Source organism: Athene cunicularia (genome assembly GCF_003259725.1).
Source record: "Athene cunicularia isolate RWA chromosome 2 unlocalized genomic scaffold, athCun1 chr2_part1, whole genome shotgun sequence".
NCBI classification, from domain to species: domain Eukaryota; kingdom Metazoa; phylum Chordata; class Aves; order Strigiformes; family Strigidae; genus Athene; species Athene cunicularia.
Genome location: NW_020799095.1, coordinates 116,888,927 through 116,911,748, shown reverse-complemented (window position 1 = coordinate 116,911,748; position 22,822 = coordinate 116,888,927). Strand labels below are relative to the sequence as shown.

The 22,822-nt window shown below is 36.4% G+C and overlaps 1 protein-coding gene across 1 annotated transcript; it reads left to right on the top strand.

Moving 5' to 3' along the window:
- Nucleotides 1-64: 64 nt before the first annotated feature.
- COPS5 (COP9 signalosome subunit 5) lies at nucleotides 65-13,089 on the top strand. The gene is made up of 7 exons (XM_026841565.1): nucleotides 65-293; nucleotides 2,948-3,076; nucleotides 4,146-4,211; nucleotides 5,650-5,735; nucleotides 8,598-8,709; nucleotides 9,468-9,616; nucleotides 12,691-13,089. The coding sequence occupies exons 1-7, from the start codon at nucleotides 108-110 to the stop codon at nucleotides 12,773-12,775; spliced, it is 813 nt and encodes a 270-aa protein (XP_026697366.1). The 5' UTR covers nucleotides 65-107; the 3' UTR covers nucleotides 12,776-13,089.
- Nucleotides 13,090-22,822: the final 9,733 nt, after the last annotated feature.

The window sequence follows — 22,822 nt, the reverse complement described above, 5'->3', positions numbered from 1 at the left end:
GGGCCGGGCCGGGCGGCGGGGCCGGCCCTGATGCTTTCCGCGACCTCTCTCTTCGTAGCCACCATTACTTCAAGTACTGCAAGATCTCGGCGCTGGCGCTCCTGAAGATGGTGATGCACGCCAGGTCAGGGGGCAACCTGGAGGTGATGGGGCTTATGCTGGGCAAGGTGGACGGGGAAACCATGATCATCATGGACAGCTTCGCCCTGCCCGTGGAGGGCACCGAGACTCGCGTCAACGCTCAGGCGGCCGCCTACGAGTACATGGCAGCGTACATTGAAAACGCAAAGCAGGTACGGGGAAGGGGCAGAGGGTGTTTCTCTCCCTCCACGGTGTGGCTGTGGATCTTCTCAGTTCGTCGTGCAGGAACGTGTTCTGGGGTGTGCAGGCTTCCCTGCCTCCACCTCTCCCACAGAGATAAAGTGGCCGCCCTGTTTGTTCTCAAGCATGGCTAAGAGAACTGTGTCAGCAGCAACCCCTTTTAACATTTTCACATACATACTTCCATGTCTTACAGTAGGTCATCAAGTACTGGATTCTCCTTTCCATCATAAGTGGTTTTTATTGCTCAGGAAGTGTTTTTCTGGCTGCAGCTGGTGGTTTGCAGCCAGACACAAGTGTGTTTCTAGAATAACTGGTATAATACATGTTTCTAAAAACAGTAAGCAAAATATCAGATATATATATATATCTGAGGTACTTACTAGTTGTAAATCAAGAACATAACATTTATTTTTACATTTTTGCTTTCTGAAGTCTTGCTGCATAGCCATGCTGCTGTTTTCTATAAAAACAAAGACATTTGTGAAGAAAATGCCAATAAATAACTTTCAGTGCAACTTTATAATTTAGAAATTTAGATGAACTGACTCAGATGTCTGTTCCCCATCTTCATCACCCTGTATTCAGAGATCCATGTCATATTAAGCCTGACTAAGCAGTAAAATTCTGGCATGCAGGAGGATGACAGAAATACGAATCTGCTCTGTGGGTGATGTAAAAACTAGCATGGTGCATCAGAGGACCTGCAGACATGCTTCTTCCAATACAGTGCAATCCTGTACTATGAGTAAACGTTGAAATAACTCCTCAAGCTAAAATAGTTTTGGAGCCCAGTTTACCCTTTGATTTTTCTTTAATCCTTGGAAGTATTTTAAAGCAGCTAAAATTAGGGGCCCCTTACTTATTCACTGGAGATAACCGAGCAGTATTTGGGTTATTCTGGATTGTTGTACTTCCATCCACAGCCTTGTATACAGTTAGAGGTATTTAAATAGACGTGAATTGGGCTGGGCCATACCATCAGAAAAGAGTAAACATAATCCAGAAGTAGGTATATTCTAGGACTGTTTTTTAATAATTCGCCCCCATTTATGAGAAAACTTAGAAATAATTTATTTAATTCCTTTTATCTGGAAACTATTAATGTCATGATATTAATACCATTGTTGCAGAAAAGTAGGTAATGTGAAAAGATGTCTTTACCTAAAGATATACTATCCAGTTCTTAGGTAGAAATAATGGGTTTCAAAATAGTAAGTATACAATGTAAAGATAGTATTTTTTATATACAGTTAGTAATCTTATGTTTAAAACTGTCCAGGTTTATGTAGGAGTACACATGATAGGAAACATTTTTTTCTAGTTGTTTATATTGTACAGTTTTGTCTATAGTTGGTTTCACAGTGTTGAAACTGAACTTGTGTGCAAATATAACTCATCTGAACTGGTGCTCTGGCAGAGTTTGCATACTGGCTATTCCCTGTCTGATTTTGGCAAGCAGTTGTTCCTGGATTAACTCTTTTTAATATTAGATTACAAGTTGATCTGTTCTCCTGCATAAGTACTTTACAGGTGCCAATGTTCCAGTTATTTGCTTCTCCATGGGCAGGATCTGTTGTTAATACAGTAAAAATGTGTTATTTGGCTTTGGAAAATAACACATTCTGTAGTGTTTTGTTGGTCTCTCCTTCTTTGTCATGGGAGATGTAAAGAAAATACAAATATTATTTACCAGTTCAAAAATAAAATAAATGTTCCATTCAGTAGGCAGTTTGCGTGTTCTTGTCTCATCTTAATGTTTTTCTGATTTAACCTTCAGACGTATTCATTATTTGGCAAAACCAAGCAGGTGATGCATACAAACGCACAACTCTCAGTTAAGAACTGGCATATAGGGTCACACCAAAATTACTCAACTCAGTATGGAGCAGCCAGTAAGCAGTTCCTGAGAGAGGATTACAAAATTAGGTGCAACAGATGTTTGTTCTCCGAGGTGGTTTTTGGTTGGTTTGTTCATTTTTCTTCCAGTATTTGTGTAGATAGCCAGGGGTAGTATTTGTAAACTCCTATTTTGAAGTTTTCTCATCCTAAAAATCCCAGAAGTTTATCTTTTGGCTTCTACAACATACTCTGTCAATAATTTCTGCCACTTCTGGTGTTCAAAAACATGCCTCTGAAGTCACTTTTTAAACTTGGCAATAATCTCTCTCTGTGCCTCTGAGTTGTGTTACTGTACTAAATAATGAACGTTCTTTCTCTACTGACATACCATACATTATATGATATTATATAGACTTGTGTCATATCCACCCTAAGAAATTTCTCTTCCATGCTGAAGAGTCCCAGCTTACTTCCTATCTCACTATGTGGAATCTCTTATGTACTCCAGCTGTCATTGAAGAAGGAGCTCCTGACTCCTTGAAGTTCTTTGTTCTGTGGTAGTAGCTGTAACAGAGAATGCTAAACTATTCTCTAGAAGCCATACCACTTGTTGTATTAGCAAAGTAAGGTGTATGTTTAGTACTCAGTAATTTGGCACAGCGGGCTTGTGTGTTCTTTTTTATTCTCTCACCGTGTTGTAGTGTGCTGGAAGGCCCAGTAGAGGGCAGCTGGTACTTTCGGAAGGGAGATTAACACTGGATTTGTTTTCCTTCACTGCTGTTAGGTTGGTCGTCTAGAAAATGCAATTGGCTGGTATCACAGTCACCCTGGCTATGGCTGCTGGCTCTCTGGGATCGACGTCAGTACACAGATGCTTAATCAGCAGTTTCAAGAACCCTTTGTAGCAGTGGTTGTAAGTACTGGATGATAGTTGATAAAACTGCATAGCGCATTATCTTGAGGGGGGAATAATTTTTAGATTTCTGTCTGTTAACATTCTAGTAGTGTGTATTTTGCATGACGGAAGTGTTAGATCCAAGTTCTAAATTTGTATTGCTCCTTTTGCTTTGCTGACCACATACTGGTCAAACCAGTAATATTGCTTACCGAGGCCAGTTTTGATGCATTGTCCCAGGTATGGTAGCTCTGTACAAATCCATGCATTATTCTTAACCTAAAGTTCTACTTGACACTTTTGAAAAAAATGTGTTGTGCAACCCATATTCAACCTCCTTCAACAGAACAAAAATCTGTTTCTTTTGTTTTCTTTGTTGCTTCTGTGGAATTGAGCAAAGTGTGTTCACAGAGTTCTATTAGTTTGTGTCGAAAATGCCTTTTAAAATAAATTAATGGCATAGTACAAGGTAGAAGACACTAGGAAATCTGTGAAGAAAAAATCTGAAGAAACTCTTTTGGCCCTTCAGGGTCTTTCAGGCTTCAGATTGCATTTGAAAACAAAAGTAAACCTTATTTTAGATACTACTTATATAACCATTGATAGTAAAGAAAAAAAAGGAAAAAAAGACTGAAATTAGTCAGAAGGAAAGAATATAATTCTGTGAAGAATTACATTAAAAATGGATAAATAACCCTTAAGAAGTATTTCCAATGTGTGAGTTCTCCCATGTTATGACATAATTTCACAGATTCAAAACACTTTCCTTGGGACTGCTTTTTTTCCTTGGTTTTTTTTTTCTTCTTCTTTTCTGAATTACTTTTAAAATTAAACAGGGTATTGGTACACATAAAGTACTTGGGAAACACTGAAAAGTAGTTTGGAAAACCGGTCCATAGAAGGCTATTGGTATTCCCATCTTTTTAGTCTCTCGTACCAAAAGATGACAACGGAAAAAGTACTGCTCATCACAAAGCTAATACAATTTGCACTAATTAAGTTCCTGTAATGCAATTATTGTAAAGTTAATACATGGCTGTAATAATTTATAAAATGCATATAACAAGCATCACTTGCATTTTTGCAGATTGATCCAACAAGAACAATATCTGCAGGAAAAGTAAATCTTGGAGCATTTAGGACATATCCTAAGGTAAATAGTTAAAATTATCTAGTGTGTGATCACTAAACTGTCTCTAAATAAGTAATAGATTGGTTCTAAAGATTACTGCAAGTGTTTTGTACTGTTCATTCTAAAAGAAAGATGTGCTGATATACTAGTTATTGCATGGGTTTGGATATTGATTATGTTTATAAAGGTTGACTTCTGGTTTGTTTTCTGTAGATTTTTGGCAGTGTTAAATAAAATAAAATAGACTGTCTAGGTAGTGAGGTTGTCCTGAAATTCTATAGCTCCATATGGCCATTTTTTAATGGATATAGTTGTAGGTAGCATTCATCAAAACAGAGCATTTATGTTGATTCTTCTCTATAATTTTTTAGACCTAGAAATCAAATGTTAATAGTGTGTTTAATATGTTGTCATCTGTTTTTCATTTTAGAAAACAAAGATTCAAAACTATCTACTTAACTCTTACAAATAAATATTATTAATTTTTACAAAATAATGTACCAAAAAAAAGTTTATTAAACAATATTGAAGGGTTAGGCTTAAGTTGAGAAAATCACATAAATATTGGAGTTCTAGATCTCCAAATGAAGTCTTTCATTTATACTTCTGGTAGAACTATATCTGTGTTATTTAATTTCAAGCTAGTAAAGTTCAGGTATACCCTTCAAATTTCTAGTTATTATTGACTCATCAAGAACTTCAGGCTGACATCCAGTAAAACTTTAATAAAAATGTGAGAGGTTCCCAGTTGCATTCAATCGTTATTTTTTTTTTGTTGACAAATAGAGGAGAGATCTTAGAATAGTTAGTGATTTAGGAGAATATTCTTCATACTTTCAGAATTTTGAGCAGGGAGAACAATCCTGCACCTGGAAGCCAAATCGTCTATAGAAAATGCACGTTAGAAGCGTATTTATAGGGAGTCCTCGCAGTGGTCTGCAGGCAGTTCTTGCCTAGTCAGCAGCTGTGAGTGGCACCATCTTGGCAAAATAAGTAACGAAGTTTTAGGTATCCGTAAGGCATATCCAAGGCATGGTTATTTCTTTCCTCTTCTCATGCCTCCTATCTTACCTCAAAAAAGGATTGAAATCACTTCCAAGAATGAATAGAAAATGTTATCTTAGAATAAGCTCCTTCTTTCTTTGATCTAAGAAATGATCCAATCATAGCTTGTCATCTTACTTGTTTGAAAAAATCTCCATTATGACCACTAGTTTGCTTCCAACATGCTTTTTGATAGACCTGCAAATATAATGAATGACTGCTAGTAAAGCCATATGTAACTCTGAGATCCAAGAAAATTCTGAATTTCAGATTACTGGTGGAAATTTAATTTTCTCTGAGAAAAATAACTAGCATTGCATAAATGAGAATTTTTGTCAAGTGCTTTCAGAGAGTTCAGGCATTTTAAAAAGTCCCCAAATTACTGTGTCATCTCTGCCCTTTGTTGAATTTTTAGGGCTATAAACCTCCAGATGAAGGCCCCTCTGAATACCAGACTATTCCACTTAATAAAATAGAAGACTTTGGTGTACATTGTAAACAGTAAGTAACGTAAAAACTACTAACTAGCACAAGTTCTCAATTTTTGTGCTTAGGTTAGTGATTCAGTATGGAAAAGTAGATTTCTTGAAGTATTTCAGATCTTTAAGTTCTCTGTTGCTTTAGCACTGTTGATTTTGTGGAAAAGTGTTACTGGTGTTTATTAGGAGATACTTTAAGGGAGAATTGTTATGAAGATAAACCTGTTTTAATGCTTTAGCAGTTGATTCCTGAACACCTTTAAGCAGTGTTTTCTTAGTGCAGGGAGGAAAGGGTCAGATGTAGATTTGGCAGCAGGGCTAGGGAGATTGTAATCTGTCTGCTCTTCTGAGTAGTGGCAAGTGCTGTGCATCTCTTTATCCTGTGTCACTGGGCGTGTTAAGATTGTTTCTGTCTTTGGTAGGATTGGAAAGTGGAGCTGCTTCAAGGGTAACATCAGCAACAGGAAGAATTAGTCCTTTTTCTCTCCTGCTAGTTTACTTTCCATGAATTAAAAAGGTGGTTTACTTTTAACCATTCTTTCTTTAACTGTTCTATCCCCAGCTACACGTTCTTCACTTCATCTCTACTTTTCCTTATTTGGTGAGACATTTGTTTTGCCAGGTCATTTCCCTGATCCTGGTGGAGCTTGTGGGAATGCACATGGCCTTGCTGGTTAAACTAAGGTGGGGTGGAAAGTAGAGGCAGATGTTGGAGGCACAGCGTTTACAGAGAACAGATGAGGAAAGATGGGACTGCTTCTTTCAGTAATGGCTTGGTTTCAATTTTACATCCAGATATTTGACAAGCACTACATCTTAAGCATCTGTGTACAGAGAACTTGAAGATCTCATTGACACCAGTGTGTCCCGTAGGCTGTTGCATAGTTTTTTTCATGTTTTTGGTGTATGGATTCTTTAGTGCATTTATAGTTGTGTGCAAAGTCTGACCCTGAAGAGATCAAAAAAAATAAAATAATTGGAATTGGTCTTCCTATCCAATTTGAGGAAAAATCTGGAATGGTAGCTACACAGAAATCTTTGTAGAACTGTCATGTTCCTGTTATTTCATAGTAGTCCTTATGGCATTGGCCATAAACCCATGCTTTTAAGCATGAAAGGAGCATATATTTTCTTTTCTGTTTTAGAGGTGGTCAGTTTGGGAGAGTTCATTCAGTGATTTTTCTTGAAGTTGGAAGTGCTTAATAGTAATCGTTATAATCTCCATCTCAGGAAGCGGGCTTCTTGTACAAGCCACTTCTTTCCATCCAAAACAAGAAAAAAACAGTCATTCCTAGAAGGAAATATCAGTTAGTCAAAGAGAGAGAATTAAAACTGGAAATTTGTCACACTACTGAATTACTGATAATACAAAAGATTGGAGTGGTGGTGTCCTCTCAGTAGTATGGGTAGTCTGACTAAGAATTAAATATTTAGAGAACTTGAATGATGATCATAGAACCATGGAATCATTTAGGTTGGAAAAAACCTTTAAGGTCATTCAGTCCAACCATTAACCTAACACTACCAAGTTCACCACTAAACCATGTCTCTAAGCACCACATCTACACATCTTTTAAATACCTCCAGGAATGATGACTCTACCACTTCCCTGGGCAGCCTGTTCCAGTGTTTGACAACCCTTTTTGTGAAGAAATTTTTCCTAATATCCAATCTAAACCTCCACTGGAGCAACTTGAGGCTGTTCATTCTCATCCTATCACTTGTTACTTGGGAGAAGAGACCAACACCCACCTCACTACAACCTCCCTTCCTTTCCTTTTCTCATAGTTGTAGAGAGTGGTATGGTCTCCCCTAAGCCTCCTTTTCTCCAGGTTAAACAACCCCAGTTCCCTCAGCCACTCCTTATAAATCTTGTGCTCTAGACCCTTAATGATCCTGTCTGGAATGGCAGTGACTACTAATTGCTTTAGTAGCAGACTGGATAATCTTAGTCAAACTTCTCTCCTTTCATTGGTGTTCAATGCCCAGTGTGAAACTGCTTTCATCTCATCTTTTTAATTAAGTTTATTACACTATTCCTCAAACAACTTGAATTTCTAATTTTGTGTCTGACACATATGTCTTTGAAGAACTGGCTTAGTATCTCATTTTTCTTAGCATATGTGAAATAAGGGTATTTGTTCTATTGCAGAAATACTAACATGTGGTGTGTTTGTAGATGTTAAAGCATTGTTATGTCAGATGGAGTTTCTTACAGAAATGCCAAGCAAAATAACTTCTATAGAAATCAAGAGATAATAGGATTATTGATAACCTGTTCAAGAATTTCTTGATCAAAATAAACTTTAATACAGCTCTTTAATGTTGCTGTAATTCACCTACACTAATGACTTCTCATAGCTCAACTTTCTATCTGCTTTATCATCTCTTGCAACTTCTGTAGCACCACTAAAGCCTGGCTTTCAAAACAGATGGTGTAGAACCTGTTGTTTGCCTGTTGCTAACATTTACTGCTATCAAAATTCCTAACTCAATTAGAGGTGATATATGCAAAACTGCAGTCATCTGTAAGTAACACTTATTACAGTATTGAAGATTCCAAGCATGGAACAGGGCATCACTGCATTGCACGAGAAGTTAAGAGAATAATTTAAAAACCCTTGCAATCTCATTAAATAGAACACAGCAGTACGTGTGATGATTATGTGTACCTCTATTAAAGCTATATTTATTAAATACTTACAGAAAATCTCTAGAGACAGAATTGGAACTGGGGATAACTTTTGAATTGTTCACTGCTTTGAATTTTTGAAGATATTTGCCATTGATAAGGATTTTTTGAGATGCATGTACTTTGGGAGTCTCAGCCAAACAAGATATATTTAGATGAAAGCTTATTTTGTTTGCTTGTTTGTTTTTAAAGGTATTATGCTTTAGAAGTCTCATACTTTAAATCATCTTTGGATCGTAAATTGCTTGAGCTTTTGTGGAACAAGTACTGGGTGAACACTCTTAGTTCTTCTAGTTTGCTTACTGTAAGTACCATAGTATGCTATCATCATGTGCATATATTAATTAGTGCTGAAAGCCAGACCCTCTGCTTTAAAATCCTCAGTGGGACACTGATAGATACACATCCCACATTAAGAAACTATTTGTCAGATTAAACAAGAAAGGAAGGTTTTCCTAATCACAAATACTGTGTGTTCTTCATATCTGATCTTTAAAAGTAGAAGGTGAGAATAACTTATGTTTCATTTTGCTTTCTCTATACCTTAGATTTTGTATTAAACACCTTTTAACCTTACATCTCTTTAAAGCACTGTAATGAATAGTATGCCTTAAAATAATAGTACTGAATAAGTAAACACTTTAAAAAAAAAAAAAAGAAACAATGGAACTGTTAAAACGAGGTTGCAACCGAAATACTGCAGGTAGACCTTCAGTGTAACAGCTCAGCATCAAAACCTTCCTTCTGCAAAAGCTGGTTTTATACCTTTTCTCTTGGGCAAAACCAGCTGAGTTTTACTCACTCTTTCATAACTGAGGGCATGAGCAGAAAGTAGTGGAGTGCCCCTTTCCAGTTTTAGGTATTATTTGTCAGATGTTCAGCTTCTGTTCTCTCAACACCACTTGTGTGCCACTCATGTTCTGTATCACTTCAAATGTAGACATAGATTAAAATGGGCAGTACTACAGTCTTAAAGGCTCTTTTAATTTTGTTTATTTTGTGTATAAATGCATGAATTTATAGCTTAGAATTCAGTGTGTTTATTGCCTTCTTTCTCTTAAGAATGCTGACTACACCACTGGCCAAGTCTTTGATTTGTCTGAAAAATTAGAACAGTCAGAAGCTCAGCTTGGAAGGGGCAGTTTCATGCTGGGTTTAGAGACTCATGATAAGAAATCAGAAGACAAACTTGCAAAAGCAACAAGAGACAGGTAAGGTAACGCATACTTGTGTTCATCCCTATGAAAAATGTTACTTAAACTTCTATCATGCCTGTAATTGTAACCTACCAATTAAATTGTAACCTACCGAGATTATAGATAACAATTATTAGTTATAGATAAGAATTAAAGACTCCAAATGTTACTAGATATTTTTGAAAGTTTAAGAAAACCTTGCCTTTATTAAACCTACAATGGCTTTTCAGTCTTTGTTTCTGGAATAAATTCAACTCCAGTTTATAGTTTACTAAACAAAAAAACCCTGTTAAATTCCACAAATATTTGGCAATCCAAAAAGGTGTTTTCTGTCAAATGAAAAATGGTAGCACCGGTAGAACAATGCACATTTTATGTGGTTAATCAGGTTTAAACTAACAGTACATAACATTATTACTTAGAACATGATTTTAAGAACTAGTGCTAAGAGTCCAGTAATTTAGTCTACACTTATGTCACTTATGTAATACTTCAACTCACTTAAAAATTAAGAACTTCCTTTTTCTCATATTCTTAATACATTTTTTTTCCACAAATGAGTAATTTTATTTTGGTATGTTTTGTTTTGTTTTTAAGAAGTACGTTGCAGACATTCTGGCCTTTATATTTAGCTACCCTGACTGATAGCAAATACTTGCTATTATCAGTTAATGAATTTATCACTGGGTGTACAGCATTATTTCAGAGAAGTTTTAGTGTTTTCCCTCAGTGTTCCTTATACATTTGTTGGTAATCAGCTCTTTTTTGAGCTTTGAGGTACAAAAGTTGCTTCTCACTAATACATCTTTCTCCCTGTAATCTTAATCATATGTGTGCTTACATTGTCTATATAATGTTATAGTCACCATTTTTCCAAGTAAAATCTTTAACAAAGGGTATTAGTATCCAACAAGTCATACAGTATCTTGGGCTGTTCAAGAATATTATATTTGGCAAATTCCAGACTTTGAAAACCAAGAAGTACTGCACTCTACATGCTAGTACAGTCTCAAGTTCATCTGTGGAGAAGGCAGGGCTCCCCTGCATGCATCTTAGTGGTGTTTTGGGTGAGATACAATTCCATTTAATAAGGGAACAGTTCTGTAGAATCCCTTTAAATAGACTGCAAAAGCTGAATAAAATCTGGGATGTTCTACTTTTCAGATTTGGAGGTTTACTGGTCCCCTTCCTCATTTTATCCTGATAACTAGAACAGTTTTCTTATATCTTCTTCCCCTGCCCCCCACAAGCTGGCAATATGTGCCATAGTACAAACTTTACTAAGGGACTGATTTCTGAGATGCCACATGAGTGGTGAGTTTAATGATGAGTAAAAAAAAAAAATGAAGAAACAAAAAGGAGGCCTTGTGTGAAGAAACTGATTATAAATAATTTTACATTTAGCTCAGTATGACTCAGGTGAACACGGGCTTTGCCTTAACAAAGAGAGTGGTCAGCTTGTGTTGGACAAGCCTTTTGTTCCACAGTAAGCAGTGAGGGAATACCTGTAAATGTAATATGGTCCTTGCTGAAGAGAATCAGAGTTGCTGTTGTGCTAGTGTCTTCCGTGATTTTTTTTTTCTTTGTTATGGAAAGTTAACAGCTTTTGCAAGTTTTCTAACAAACATGATCAAGTTCAAGGGAGAATTGACTTTCTAGAAGTTAATATCTGTTGATATTTACAATGGAGTTAAGGCTGTTGCCAGCTCACAACAGCCAGGTTAAGTGCTACCTCCCAGTTCCTGTAGTGAAACAGTTATAATAGCAGTACTTTAAAGACATTAGAAGGGTGGGGTTGCTGACAAGTTTGCTTTGATTTTGATCTGTTTGGTGTCCCATAATACTGACCAATTTTTATTTTCATGTTACTCTCACAGGCTTACAGTTATTCTAAGAAATAGCTCCTTTTCTGATCATCCTATTTCTTGCAGCATTTCTAGGGATTTTTCTTTTCTGCTTTTATTTAGTCATCATCAGTAGTTAGTTCATAAATTGTAAGGCTGGAAGGGATTGTTGTCATCAATTCTGCTTTCCTGTGTAACAGAGGCTACTGTAGTTCCCAAAATGAATTGTAGCTCTTTTACAGATGCGTGGTTTTCTTCAACTAATAATCTTTCCTAAGAAAAGAGACAGTAGAATACTTACACAGACACCAGGACAATAGATTCAGCAGCACCTAACTTACTTTCAAGAAATAAGGTTGCAGAGTTTGATAAAGGATTATTGGATGTCCCTGTTTTAGGAAAAACAATACTGTAAGACATTAGCATAAAGGTCCTTACACTTGGCTATATGATCTCTTCTGTTATTGAGCATACACATCTCTAAGAGCTGTTTTCTCAGAGTACATATGTATTAGCCAGACTGTGCTCCAAGCCATCTTCCTTTGCCTAGGATTCCTTTATCTATGTAGTAGTAATTTGTCCCTGTCTTCCATGCCTTCAGGGCTAATTTATCTTTTGTGTTTGTATAGTCTGTTTCGGGACATTTTTATGTGTCAGTTTGATGCTACATCTCCCTAAGCCAGGCATACTGGATGAAACTTGGATCTATAGGAATCCTCTTAGCTGTTTGGCGGTTTTGCACGTTACATATTAATGTTACATAATAACTGATTAGCTCTATAAACTCTTCCTTTAATGTTCTCTCTGAAGTTTCTCAGAGGAACTGTGGTTACTGTGCAATACTGGCCTGCGGCTGGGCAAAGGAGATAAGGGAGAGAACAGTGAGAGCCTTCAGGTATTAATAACAGCTGGTAGCTGTTATTAATCCTCCAGGGATTATTTTTGTTTATTGTTTTGGTTCCAATGGCCACAGAGCTCACTTGCTATTGTTAATGTAAAATGTCCTAAATTTCCAGAGTTTTCTGGAATTGGTCTTTGTGTGTGTAGTGCTTGTCCATTTGCTTTTTAAGTAACAAAAGGCTATTGGCAACAGTGGATAAATTGCTGTGTGTGACTTTTCCTTTCTGGACAGTTGTTAAGATTCATGGGGTTATGGGCACCCTGAACTTCCAAGACAGCTGAATATCTTCAAATAAAATGACACCTCAGTGTTTGGCCAACATTAAATTTATGCTTGTTTTTCAGCTGCAAGACCACCATAGAAGCTATACATGGATTGATGTCTCAGGTTATTAAGGATAAACTTTTTAATCAAATTAATATAGCTTGAAGTGCATCATCAGCTGATATGCATCTCCAAAGCAGAAAAAAGTCATGGTTTCTTTTGCTTGGACTTGTTCAATTTGGGCAATGAAGCTGGAGTGGAAAATTATTCATTTAATTTGTAGTACTTTAATATCTCCCACCTGTCTGACCAGTTTTAAAGAACAAAATGTTCTGAAATGTAGTGCAACTTTTTGTTCTTTATCATAAAACACAACCAGTTTGGAGAAGTGTTCCAAAGGAAAAATAAATGTGACTTACTGGATTTTGCTCTTAGGTATTTATCTCTATTATCCAACTGCAATAAAATGATTTTGAAAATGAGTGTTTGGGGACTTGAATTTTTTGGCAAACATTCATCACCTTTTACTCTTGTTTTTTTCTTACTGTTCCATAGAAAAGTTCTGTCCTCCCAGTTAGATTAGATAGGTAACTTGTTTCTCAGATTTTCATTTCTGCATTTAATTTGTATCAGAAATAGTGTGGCCAGCAGGGACAGGGAAGGGATCTTACTCCTTCACTCAGCACTGGTGAGGCCGCACCTCGATTATTGTGTTCAGTTTGGGGCCCCTCACTAAAAAACGACATTGAATAACTCGAGCGTGTCCAGAGAAGGGCAACGAAGCTGGTGCAGGGTCTGGAGCACAGGTCATACGAGGAGCAGCTGAGGGAACTGGGGGTGTTTAGTCTGGAGAAGAGGAGACTGAGGGGAGACCTCATTGCCCTCTAACAGCTACCTGAAAGGAGGGTGCAGAGAGCTGGAGTTGAGTCTCTTTAACCAAGTAACAAGTGATAGGACAAGAGGGAATGGCCTCAAGTTGCACCAGGGAAGGTTTAGACTGGATATTAGGAATCATTTCTTTACAGAATGGGTTGTCAGGCGTTGGAATGGACTGCCCAGGGAGGTGGTGGAGTCCCCATCCCTGGAGGTGTTTAAGAGTCAGGACGACACAGTGCTGAGGGATATGGTGTAGTTGGGAACTGTCAATGTTAGGTTAATGGTTGGTCTAGATGATCTTCAAGGTCTTTTCCAACCTTGATCATTCTGTAATTTTAAGAATTGAAGTCCCATTTGCTTATTTTTTAACAAGTTATTAAATCTATTGGAGCCTTTCCTGACTTAGTTTTATTAGTCCAGCCAGAAAAGTTTTCTTCTCACAGTGATGAAACATTGTGCAACAGTATTTTGCTTGTAGCTTCATTCTTATGATGGACATTTTGTATTTCTAAATAATCAAGTAATAACCAGTTCCCCAGTGAAATTAATAACATGCTTATATATCATTATTTTTCTCCTGCTCACCTTCCATTGCTTGTCATAGTCATTTGCTGCACGCAAAGGAACAAAATGAAAAGTTACTAACTCTGAAATACACATTAGGCTAATTTAGGGCCACAGATACTAAAATGTATTAATCATAATTGCTGGCTTACAACATGGTGCTGCTGCAGGGCTGATCTAAGTTTGTTCTGGAGGCTTTCATATTACATTTCAATAATTCAAGATGTTTGGATTTCTTTTAAGTTTTTATCCTTAATCTTGAGTTTCCTGGGGGTTTTGGAATGTTTACTTTTGGGATAATTTGTGCTTTATACAATATGCCATTACACTTTATACCTTAAGTAACTGATATTCCTTTGCAATCTTAACTCTGCCTTAATGTGGGTTTTACTTTTGTTTTGTTCTGGAAATTTTAACAGTTATTACTTATTTGAGGCTTTTCATCCAAGTGGATTCCAGTGTAGTTGAAGCTAAGATGCAGGTTATACAATATACATGTATATAATGTACGTTATATACATGTATATAATATATATACAAAGTTATCATTCAGCAGGGAAATGCAGATACCGCGAAGCAGAAATTCATCAAGAGTTTTAAAGCAGCAGCATTCAGCAGTGTACAAAAAAAATATATTTAATCAAAATTAGTAAAGTTGAGACAATTATCAGATGTGTAGTTTGATATGAGTGCAATTTTATGTTTCTTCCAGCATGGCACTGGTGGTGGAGAGGCAAGAGAAGAAAGCTTTGATATTTAAATATTCAAAGCTGTTAGTTTTCTTGGGAAGGGCAGCGATAGACTTCTATATGAGCAAGCACAGTACATAAGTCCGCATCAGTACCTTTAAGTCAAAGGAAGGCACAGCAAGTGTACCTGGCCAGTAACTTTTTCTACTTACTTTCTTAGACAGGTGTTTGTGAGACTTCAAATTTTAGCACACAGCCATTGTCCCACTCAATATGTGTTTACGCAAAAAAGTATGCTGCTTTTGTCAAATATCTATTAGGAAATAAAATCGTGTTGCCAGTTTATAGAATTCTCTTTGTATAACATGAGCCAAAAGTTTTGGATATCTTGTATCTACCTGAAATATAAAATAAGAGTTTAATCTCATATTAGTCTATTGAGCATATTTAAACTGTCCTCATTTGTGATAGCAGTGAGCTGAAATTTCATGCATGTAGGCTCAGACAATGTTTTTAGTCACAGTTGGTTTTAAAATACCAAGTTGTTTTATAAACTAGCAGTATGAATGCTGATGCTTGAATGCTGATGGAAATAGTTGTCCATTGAGTTACCTGTGTTGTTACTTGCTGAGCATGTAGTGTTATAACTGATATGGCTATACCTGTGGCCTGTATAGGATCCTTTCTGTAGTGGTCAGGAACCAAAATAACAATGCCCTTGTCTTTGATCAGCCATTTTTTATTGCTAGCATTATTCCAGATTCTGCCTTAACCTAGATCAGAATTCCATGCATTGAAGACATTACTACCAAGGAGTTATCCAATATGTTCATGCACACACACACACACACATGTGCACACAAAAATGTATCCTAAACGATGGAGAGTCATGAAGGGATAGAAAGTACGCCTTAATTCTACCAAATAGTTTTGAGACTTTAAAAATTTTAAGAATAAAGGTATTCTTGAAGACAATGCATGTTGTATATCAACAAATACGTGAATTTGTTCTTTCACGTTTGTGCCCGCTTTTTATTTAGAAATTACTTTATGCAAATGAATGCCACATATCACATAATTATTTTGACAGTTAAAGTAATTCAGTACGTAATAAAGCATGTGCAAATAGGTTCTTTATCCAGATTTTTTGAGACAAGCATGCATACAATAATTGCCTTTTTTGTGCCTTTGACATTTTAATAAATAAAAATCTAATTCAACAACCACAACTTATTTTTTCACCTAACAGTATTTGCAACAGATATTAAAATTACAGAATGCTGAAAATGTGGAACTGTGTTTCAACTTCTTCCCTCTCCTGTTATTCTGTTTTCCTTCATTCATGAAGTTGTCCCATATGCTCACCTTTCTCATCTGTGCAAATTGCATTTTTCAACAATCTATACATTCTAATCTCAACAAAATCCAAATAAATATATGCATATTTGTAACAATAGAATACCAAGGACTAAGCTGTAATTCCTGATAGAGTACCGGTTTGCCTTTATTGTGCACAGGCTTTAAGAAGAGCTTTTCAGATTTATTGTGTGATTATGGAGATAGTCAAAGATGCTTCATTGTGCTATCAGACCTCCTCTTCAAACATTTGGTAGGAACTGGTTTAGCAGCTCCTAGAATTGAATTATCTTGCCTGAAGATTGAATGGTTGTGCTACTGTCGCCATACAGAACCAGAAAAAAAGACATAATTTTTGTGCCTTTTTTAAATTTACTGAATGGAGTAATGCAACTGTGAGACTGGCTTCTGTTTCTCTTCACCTGTTGTCCTATCCTCCAGTCTACCTAAAATGCAAATAGCAGGAAAAGGTAAGGGGTTATGGCAAACACCCTGCTGGTTCAGGCCAGTGGCCATCTCCAACAGCAGACGTAGGAGTGCTGCTGCAGAAGAACACATGAACATCAGCACTCTACAGCCTGTTCCCCTCTTACTCTACCACTGTCCACAACTGTTGCATTAGGGAGTTTGGAGGGTGCACCCCTGACCACACCTCTTAGTGCTCCATAAAGGATATGGTGTCCTTAAATTTTTTTAACCCTTTTATTAACCCATTGATACTGTCTGTCTCCAAAGCCTCCCACAGCCACAATTTCTAGAAGTTCACCCCCAGTTTAAGAAAGTGCGCTTTTTTGCCTCTTTTGAATGGATCTAGCAGCTTTATAGAGTATTCCTAGTTCTAACAGCATGGGATGTGCCAATTAGTTTTGTTTGCCTTACCACCTTTATGATTTTATTAACTTATTGTATCATCACCTCAGCCTTCTCTCCAAATTGAGAAGTTTCAGCTTTTTCATGCTGTTGTGATAAAGTTCCTTACCATGAGCATGGTATTTGACTAGCCGAAAAGAGCCAAGTTTTCAGCTGAAAACTTCAAGATACGTTGTTACCATTGACTGGCTGAGGTTTCAGCTGATTGATGTGCTCATTTCAGAGAGTTCACCCCAGTTATACTGACTATATTTTATAATGTATTGCCATACTTTTGGACGGTAAAGTTAAATGCAAAATACTGTGCTGTCTGTAACAAAATTCAAGCTTGAGTTGTCTTTCTAATTCAGTAAATGTCTAGCCATTGTTTCGTATTCTGTATATCCAGAATACTACACAGAGAATAGTAATTTAAGTATAGAACAGACTTTTGCAAATAAACACATTGGAAAACAAACATTGAATTTCAGTGACTGTGGGGAAGAGTGTTTTGCTCTGTAAAGGCTGTACACTGGAGAAGGAGATGGTTTCAGGTCTAGTGCATGAATGATGACGTGCAGATGTAGGACTCATGCATACACAATTATACATTTATCTTGCATATGCCTGCACTGTATTTGACTGCCATAGATAGATAGATAGATAGATAGATAGATAGATACACACACATAACTGAAAATAAGCTTGCAAAGTTGTGTTCTGGATAATTTTAAAAGTAACTAACAGCAATAGAAACATTTCAGATTTTTATATATATGGTATGTCTGAAATATCTGGTCGTATAAAGGAGGAATACTTCTATTTCTCAGATTTTATATGTAGCCATGACACTTAGTGAAATTTTGCTTTGAAGTCCCACATAAACAATTAGATTACCTAGTCAGTAGATACATTCTTAACTAATCTGTAAAATACAAGATCTTCAGTCTGGTTGCATTTGCTTTATCAATGTTTGTGGATAGTGTTTACCAACACTGTAAAAAGCTAAATTAGGTGATCATGCTATTAGGTCCAATTTTTTTCTAAATAAGTCTTCATCCAGCAGCCCCTATTTGTACCACTAAGCACCAGATTTTCAAAAACTCAGCACTTACTCAGAGGAAAAAAGGGAGTTACTAGATGTTAAGTATTTACCTAGGTTTCTTACATTAGATGTCTACTGGATACTGAGCCTTTCTGAAGGATTAGCCATAACTGGGAGTTGTAAGCAATAACCTTGATACACTGAAGAAAGCCAAATTATAGAAAATGTTTCAGTCTCAACTCTCTCCACCACCATTAGCCACCAGTATCTGGACTTTGTTACAAACTCTGTAATCTTTACTCTTATAAGCAATCTTTGTATGAACAACCTCACTGAAGTCAATAAATATTTTTGCTTTAGAAAAAGGTAATAAAAAGGCTAACCTTAATCTTTTGCTTTCGAGCAGCGTCACAAGTTCTTCAGTCATCCCTGACCTCACATTCACGCCACGCCAGAAGAAATATTGCTTGAGCTTTTCATAAATTATCTTTGATTCTAATACTGGAATAACAGGCAGCTGTGAGCTGGCTACAACAGCTCTGTTCACTGTCTATCTTTGATATTCTCTGGAAAACCCCTTACCCACAATGTCTCTGTTCAGACCCTATTTTACAAGGGACTCTCTTGTTTTCCTTGCCTTCAGTGGCAGTTTGTGCACATGAGCTTAGATTAAATAGAATGAGCTCTTTTAAACTTGCTATTTAGTAAATGAAGCATAATTTTCTTGCGTTTCTATCACTTGTGCCTTTATAAAGCTTCAACTGCATCTGGTTTGGGTATTTTATCTTAACCTGTCTAGTGTTTCATGAAACTTAAGTGCAGCGGGCTATTCCTGCAGATAGAGTAGCTTGAGAAGGTATAAGGTTGCCTTGAACTTGGGTACTGGGTCACCCCTGCACAGCATAGTCCGTTGCCCTAAGGTGTACAATGTCTCTACAGTAGTCCTCCATTTATTATGAACTGTAATGCCAGTTGAATATTTAATTATTAAAAATGCAAGAATCCAAGATGTAAAGCTAATTGCTGACATGTTAGTATTTTGTTTATAGGGTTAAAAACATACTGAATATAATTAAATACTAATTATCTTACTTATTTTCTCCCCTTTGCTAAATTTTGAAGATTATTTTTATTTCAAGTCAGTGTTTTAAAATAAGCTTAGTATGTTACTTTCTCTTTGATAAACATACTATTTATTTTATCTTTTCTTATTGCTGTGCTCCAAAAAGTCCAAATCAGAACTGGACTCTTATTATGCTAGTAACATATAATTAGCATAATATGTTTATGTACAATATTTAAAGTATTTATTGAAAACCCAGTATGAAAGATTTTGTATATCATAGCATAAACTAGGTTAAGATAAAATTATTAAAAACAAATACTTTAAAAAATAAAAAATGAGACAAATACTACACAGTTGAACTAGCATAATTTTAAGGGTGCCAGTCCTAAGAGGTGAAAATGATTAAAATATGGGGTGATAATGCGTAAGATTAATTGCATGCATGTAGAATTTTTTTCTTCTGTCAAGTCTTGAAGAACTGACATCAGAGAGTCTCCAGTTAGTTGAAGGATTTTTGTGGAGTTAAAAACAATTACGCTAAACCTTTAAGGAATTAATGAAGTATCTTGTTCCTCGGGGTGTATTTTTTATGAGCTGTAGTTTTACTTTTCAGAGCCTAGGAATAATATCCACGAGGAAATATGTAATTTAGAAGAGTTAATTTTGACCCTCAGATGAAACTTCTAACATATGAAATATTTGCTATGACGTTTGGTTTGTTTTTAATTATGAAAAATTGCTTCATACAGGGCTTTCTGAAAACTACAGTATTCTGGGAAGTAGCATGGTCCAGTGGATAGGTCATAGGACTGCATCTCAGGAGAATTGGGTTTTCTTCCGGACTCTTTCACAAACCAGGAGTGCATAAACTTTAGCAAGGCATTTTTGCCAGAGCTAGTGTCTGTTTTCCTCTATGAAATAATAACATTGATCATTAGCCTTTTAAAAATACAGATGAAAAAGGATCTGTATTACCATCTTTATGCACTACATCTCCAGTATGTCAGACATTGCCACCTTAGATAACAATTCTTAATAATAATGTTAGCAAATAATGTTTATTCTGTTTTGCGTAGTTTGTCTGTATAGATCATCACAGACAGGAAATGCCTGAGACCTTTGAGGGGATTATAAATATATTGTTTCAGAAACTCTTCATTTTCAACTGGAACACACATTCAGCTCCTATGTAATTTGTCCATCATTTCCTGTGTAAATTTCTGTTTGTTTTAGACCTGATTACCTTAGGGCTTGTGTATAACTACAGTGGCATTACTTTATTATAAAAGGAAATTAATTTATGTGCCTGCATCTAATGGCATGCAATCTTTAGTAATTACAACCATCTGAACTTTCCTCTCCAGCTGAACACAAGTTGCATTCACTTACTGTATCATTTGAGGTTGGAATTAAGCTTACATTTTTAATCTATTTCTAAAGAAGGCATTTTCAGTCCAAGTTTCACAAAGCTGAAGATAATAACTGGAGAAACCTAGGGGTACTAAACCAGCAGATATCTTCCAACTTAAACAAGATGTATTTATTCTATACTGGTGATACAAACTCCAAACTAGCTCCTTATTATACTAGGGTTTTGTGTAACATCGTCCGTTTCCATTTAAAAGTTCTTAGGACAACTAGGTAAAATTCTGAAAGTGACAAAAATAGTTTAACACAAATTTTTATATAAAAGATCAGCCAGAGCCAAATAACATGTAAATAACATCTTACATCTATTTAAGAACAAAGAATGACTGTGAATACTCAGATGTGCTCTCTATACAGTTTGACAAAATAATGCTGAGATACCAGTACATATTCTGACTGGTTCTGAACAATAGCAGCATATAATAATTTTTACTTTCTCAGTTCATTACTTTCTTTTTTTCTTTTATTTTACTTTCTCTTCTGTCAAACTTCATTACCATATTTGGAAAGCTGTTATTTTCTCTATAGGGAAAATTGTAAAAGTGTGTTTTGAATTTTTCCGTATCACTCATCTTTGGAGACATTATCTTGCATTTCCCAAATCAACATTGTAGTCTCTGCTGGAGGTAAGATACAATGTTCATGAAAAAAATTATAAACACCATAAAGATAAAATATTTTTCTTAACAGATAGTTTTCTAATAACTTGTCTTTCAGTTCCAGGCTCTAACAGATTTTAATGCTGGGAGATGCAGAAATGCTAGTTCACTTTCTGGCATCTGCTAATAATATTAATTATGATAACAGTTTTGTACTCGTAAAAGTTTTATGATAATAATTATCCATATTGGGCTTCAGGCCTTGTCTGGTATTGGACATATTTTAACTTTAATTTCATTGTATTTGCAGAAATATTTTTAGGAACTTTTCTAAGAGCCAGCCTGTTACTTATCTCATTTTAATCATGTTAGTGGTTTTGTGTCTTAGCTCCCATTTTGCTTAGGCTTGCACAGTTCTGTTGGTATCAGCAGTCACTATGAGCAAAAATGTTAATCCAATCACAGAAAAGGCAATAAGGTATAACCAGCGAAACAGCAGTAGCATGAGACATGAAGTGTGTGCATGGCCAGTGAGGAGAGGGCGGCACTGCAGGAACAGAACTGCAGTCCAGTGCTTCTCCGGTGAAGAGAAGAAAAAGTTAGCTTAGTAACCTGTTACTCATGCATGCACATGATCCTGCTTAAATAAAATGAGGAATCAAGAGGTGGTGTCAAGTAGTTGTCATGCAACAGAACAAGTCCCAGAGGTCGAAGCACTGCGTGCAAGGTTAGGGCTTTACATAAATAATTATTCCAGGTACCTGTTTCACCTGAGCTACTTCCAGGACAGAAATATAAACATGTAGAGTTATACTGCCATGCATCTATTCCAGAGTAAGTCTGACGTGGACAAAACTGAGGAAACTACATATTTACCAGAATTATTGCTCAGGAGCAGCAGAAATATTGATGCCCTGTCTCCTGCAGGAGACTATCTTATTCCCAGTTGACTGTAACTAAAAGGTTAGTGGGTAATAGCTGGAGTTCCCATCTTCACACCTGTAACAAGCCCTCCGCGCTGCTCCTGCTCTCCCTTGTGCCCACCGAGCCGTGGTTGGATGGAGGTTGCTGGGATTTCTGACAGAGGCTGTCAGGTTTCTGACAGAGATGGGCTAATGCCCACAGGCCAGATGAGCAGGTAACTGTTCAGGTCTGGCTTCAGCCACTCCTTCAAACGAGGACATTAGGCTAGGAATCTTTTTTCTAGCCAGTTGGTGAATTTTGTAAAAAAATATAATTTACTACCACCCTATGCCTGTCCCCTTTGCCAGTTTTAGCCAGAGTTGTCTTGATGGGTTTAAAAGCTACTAGGCAGTATATGCAGGTAAAGACATCGAGAATGGATAAGCACCATGTCCTTAAGAAACCAGGCTGACAGCATCAGACTTAATGGATTATAGCTTTATTTTTCAAAGGCATTTCAGTCCAGCTCTCTGCAAGTTTATTGAAATTAAAGCACTATTTGCTCTGCCCTGTGTTTTTGAGAACCTTGTATTTGCTACCTTTGAAAACATAAAAACCAGAACAAATTTAAACTCAGTGGAAAAAGTTCCAGACATGTTTTACATATTAAAACAACTATACTGAATCAACTGTGTTGATTCCATTTTATATACCTATCTAGCCACAAAAGAGGAAAGCCAGAGATACTCAGAAAAAAGTTTGACTGAATAAAAAGTTTGAAACCCGACCCTGAAAAAGTTTGTCAGAAATTATTAGGCTTGAATATAATGTTTGACA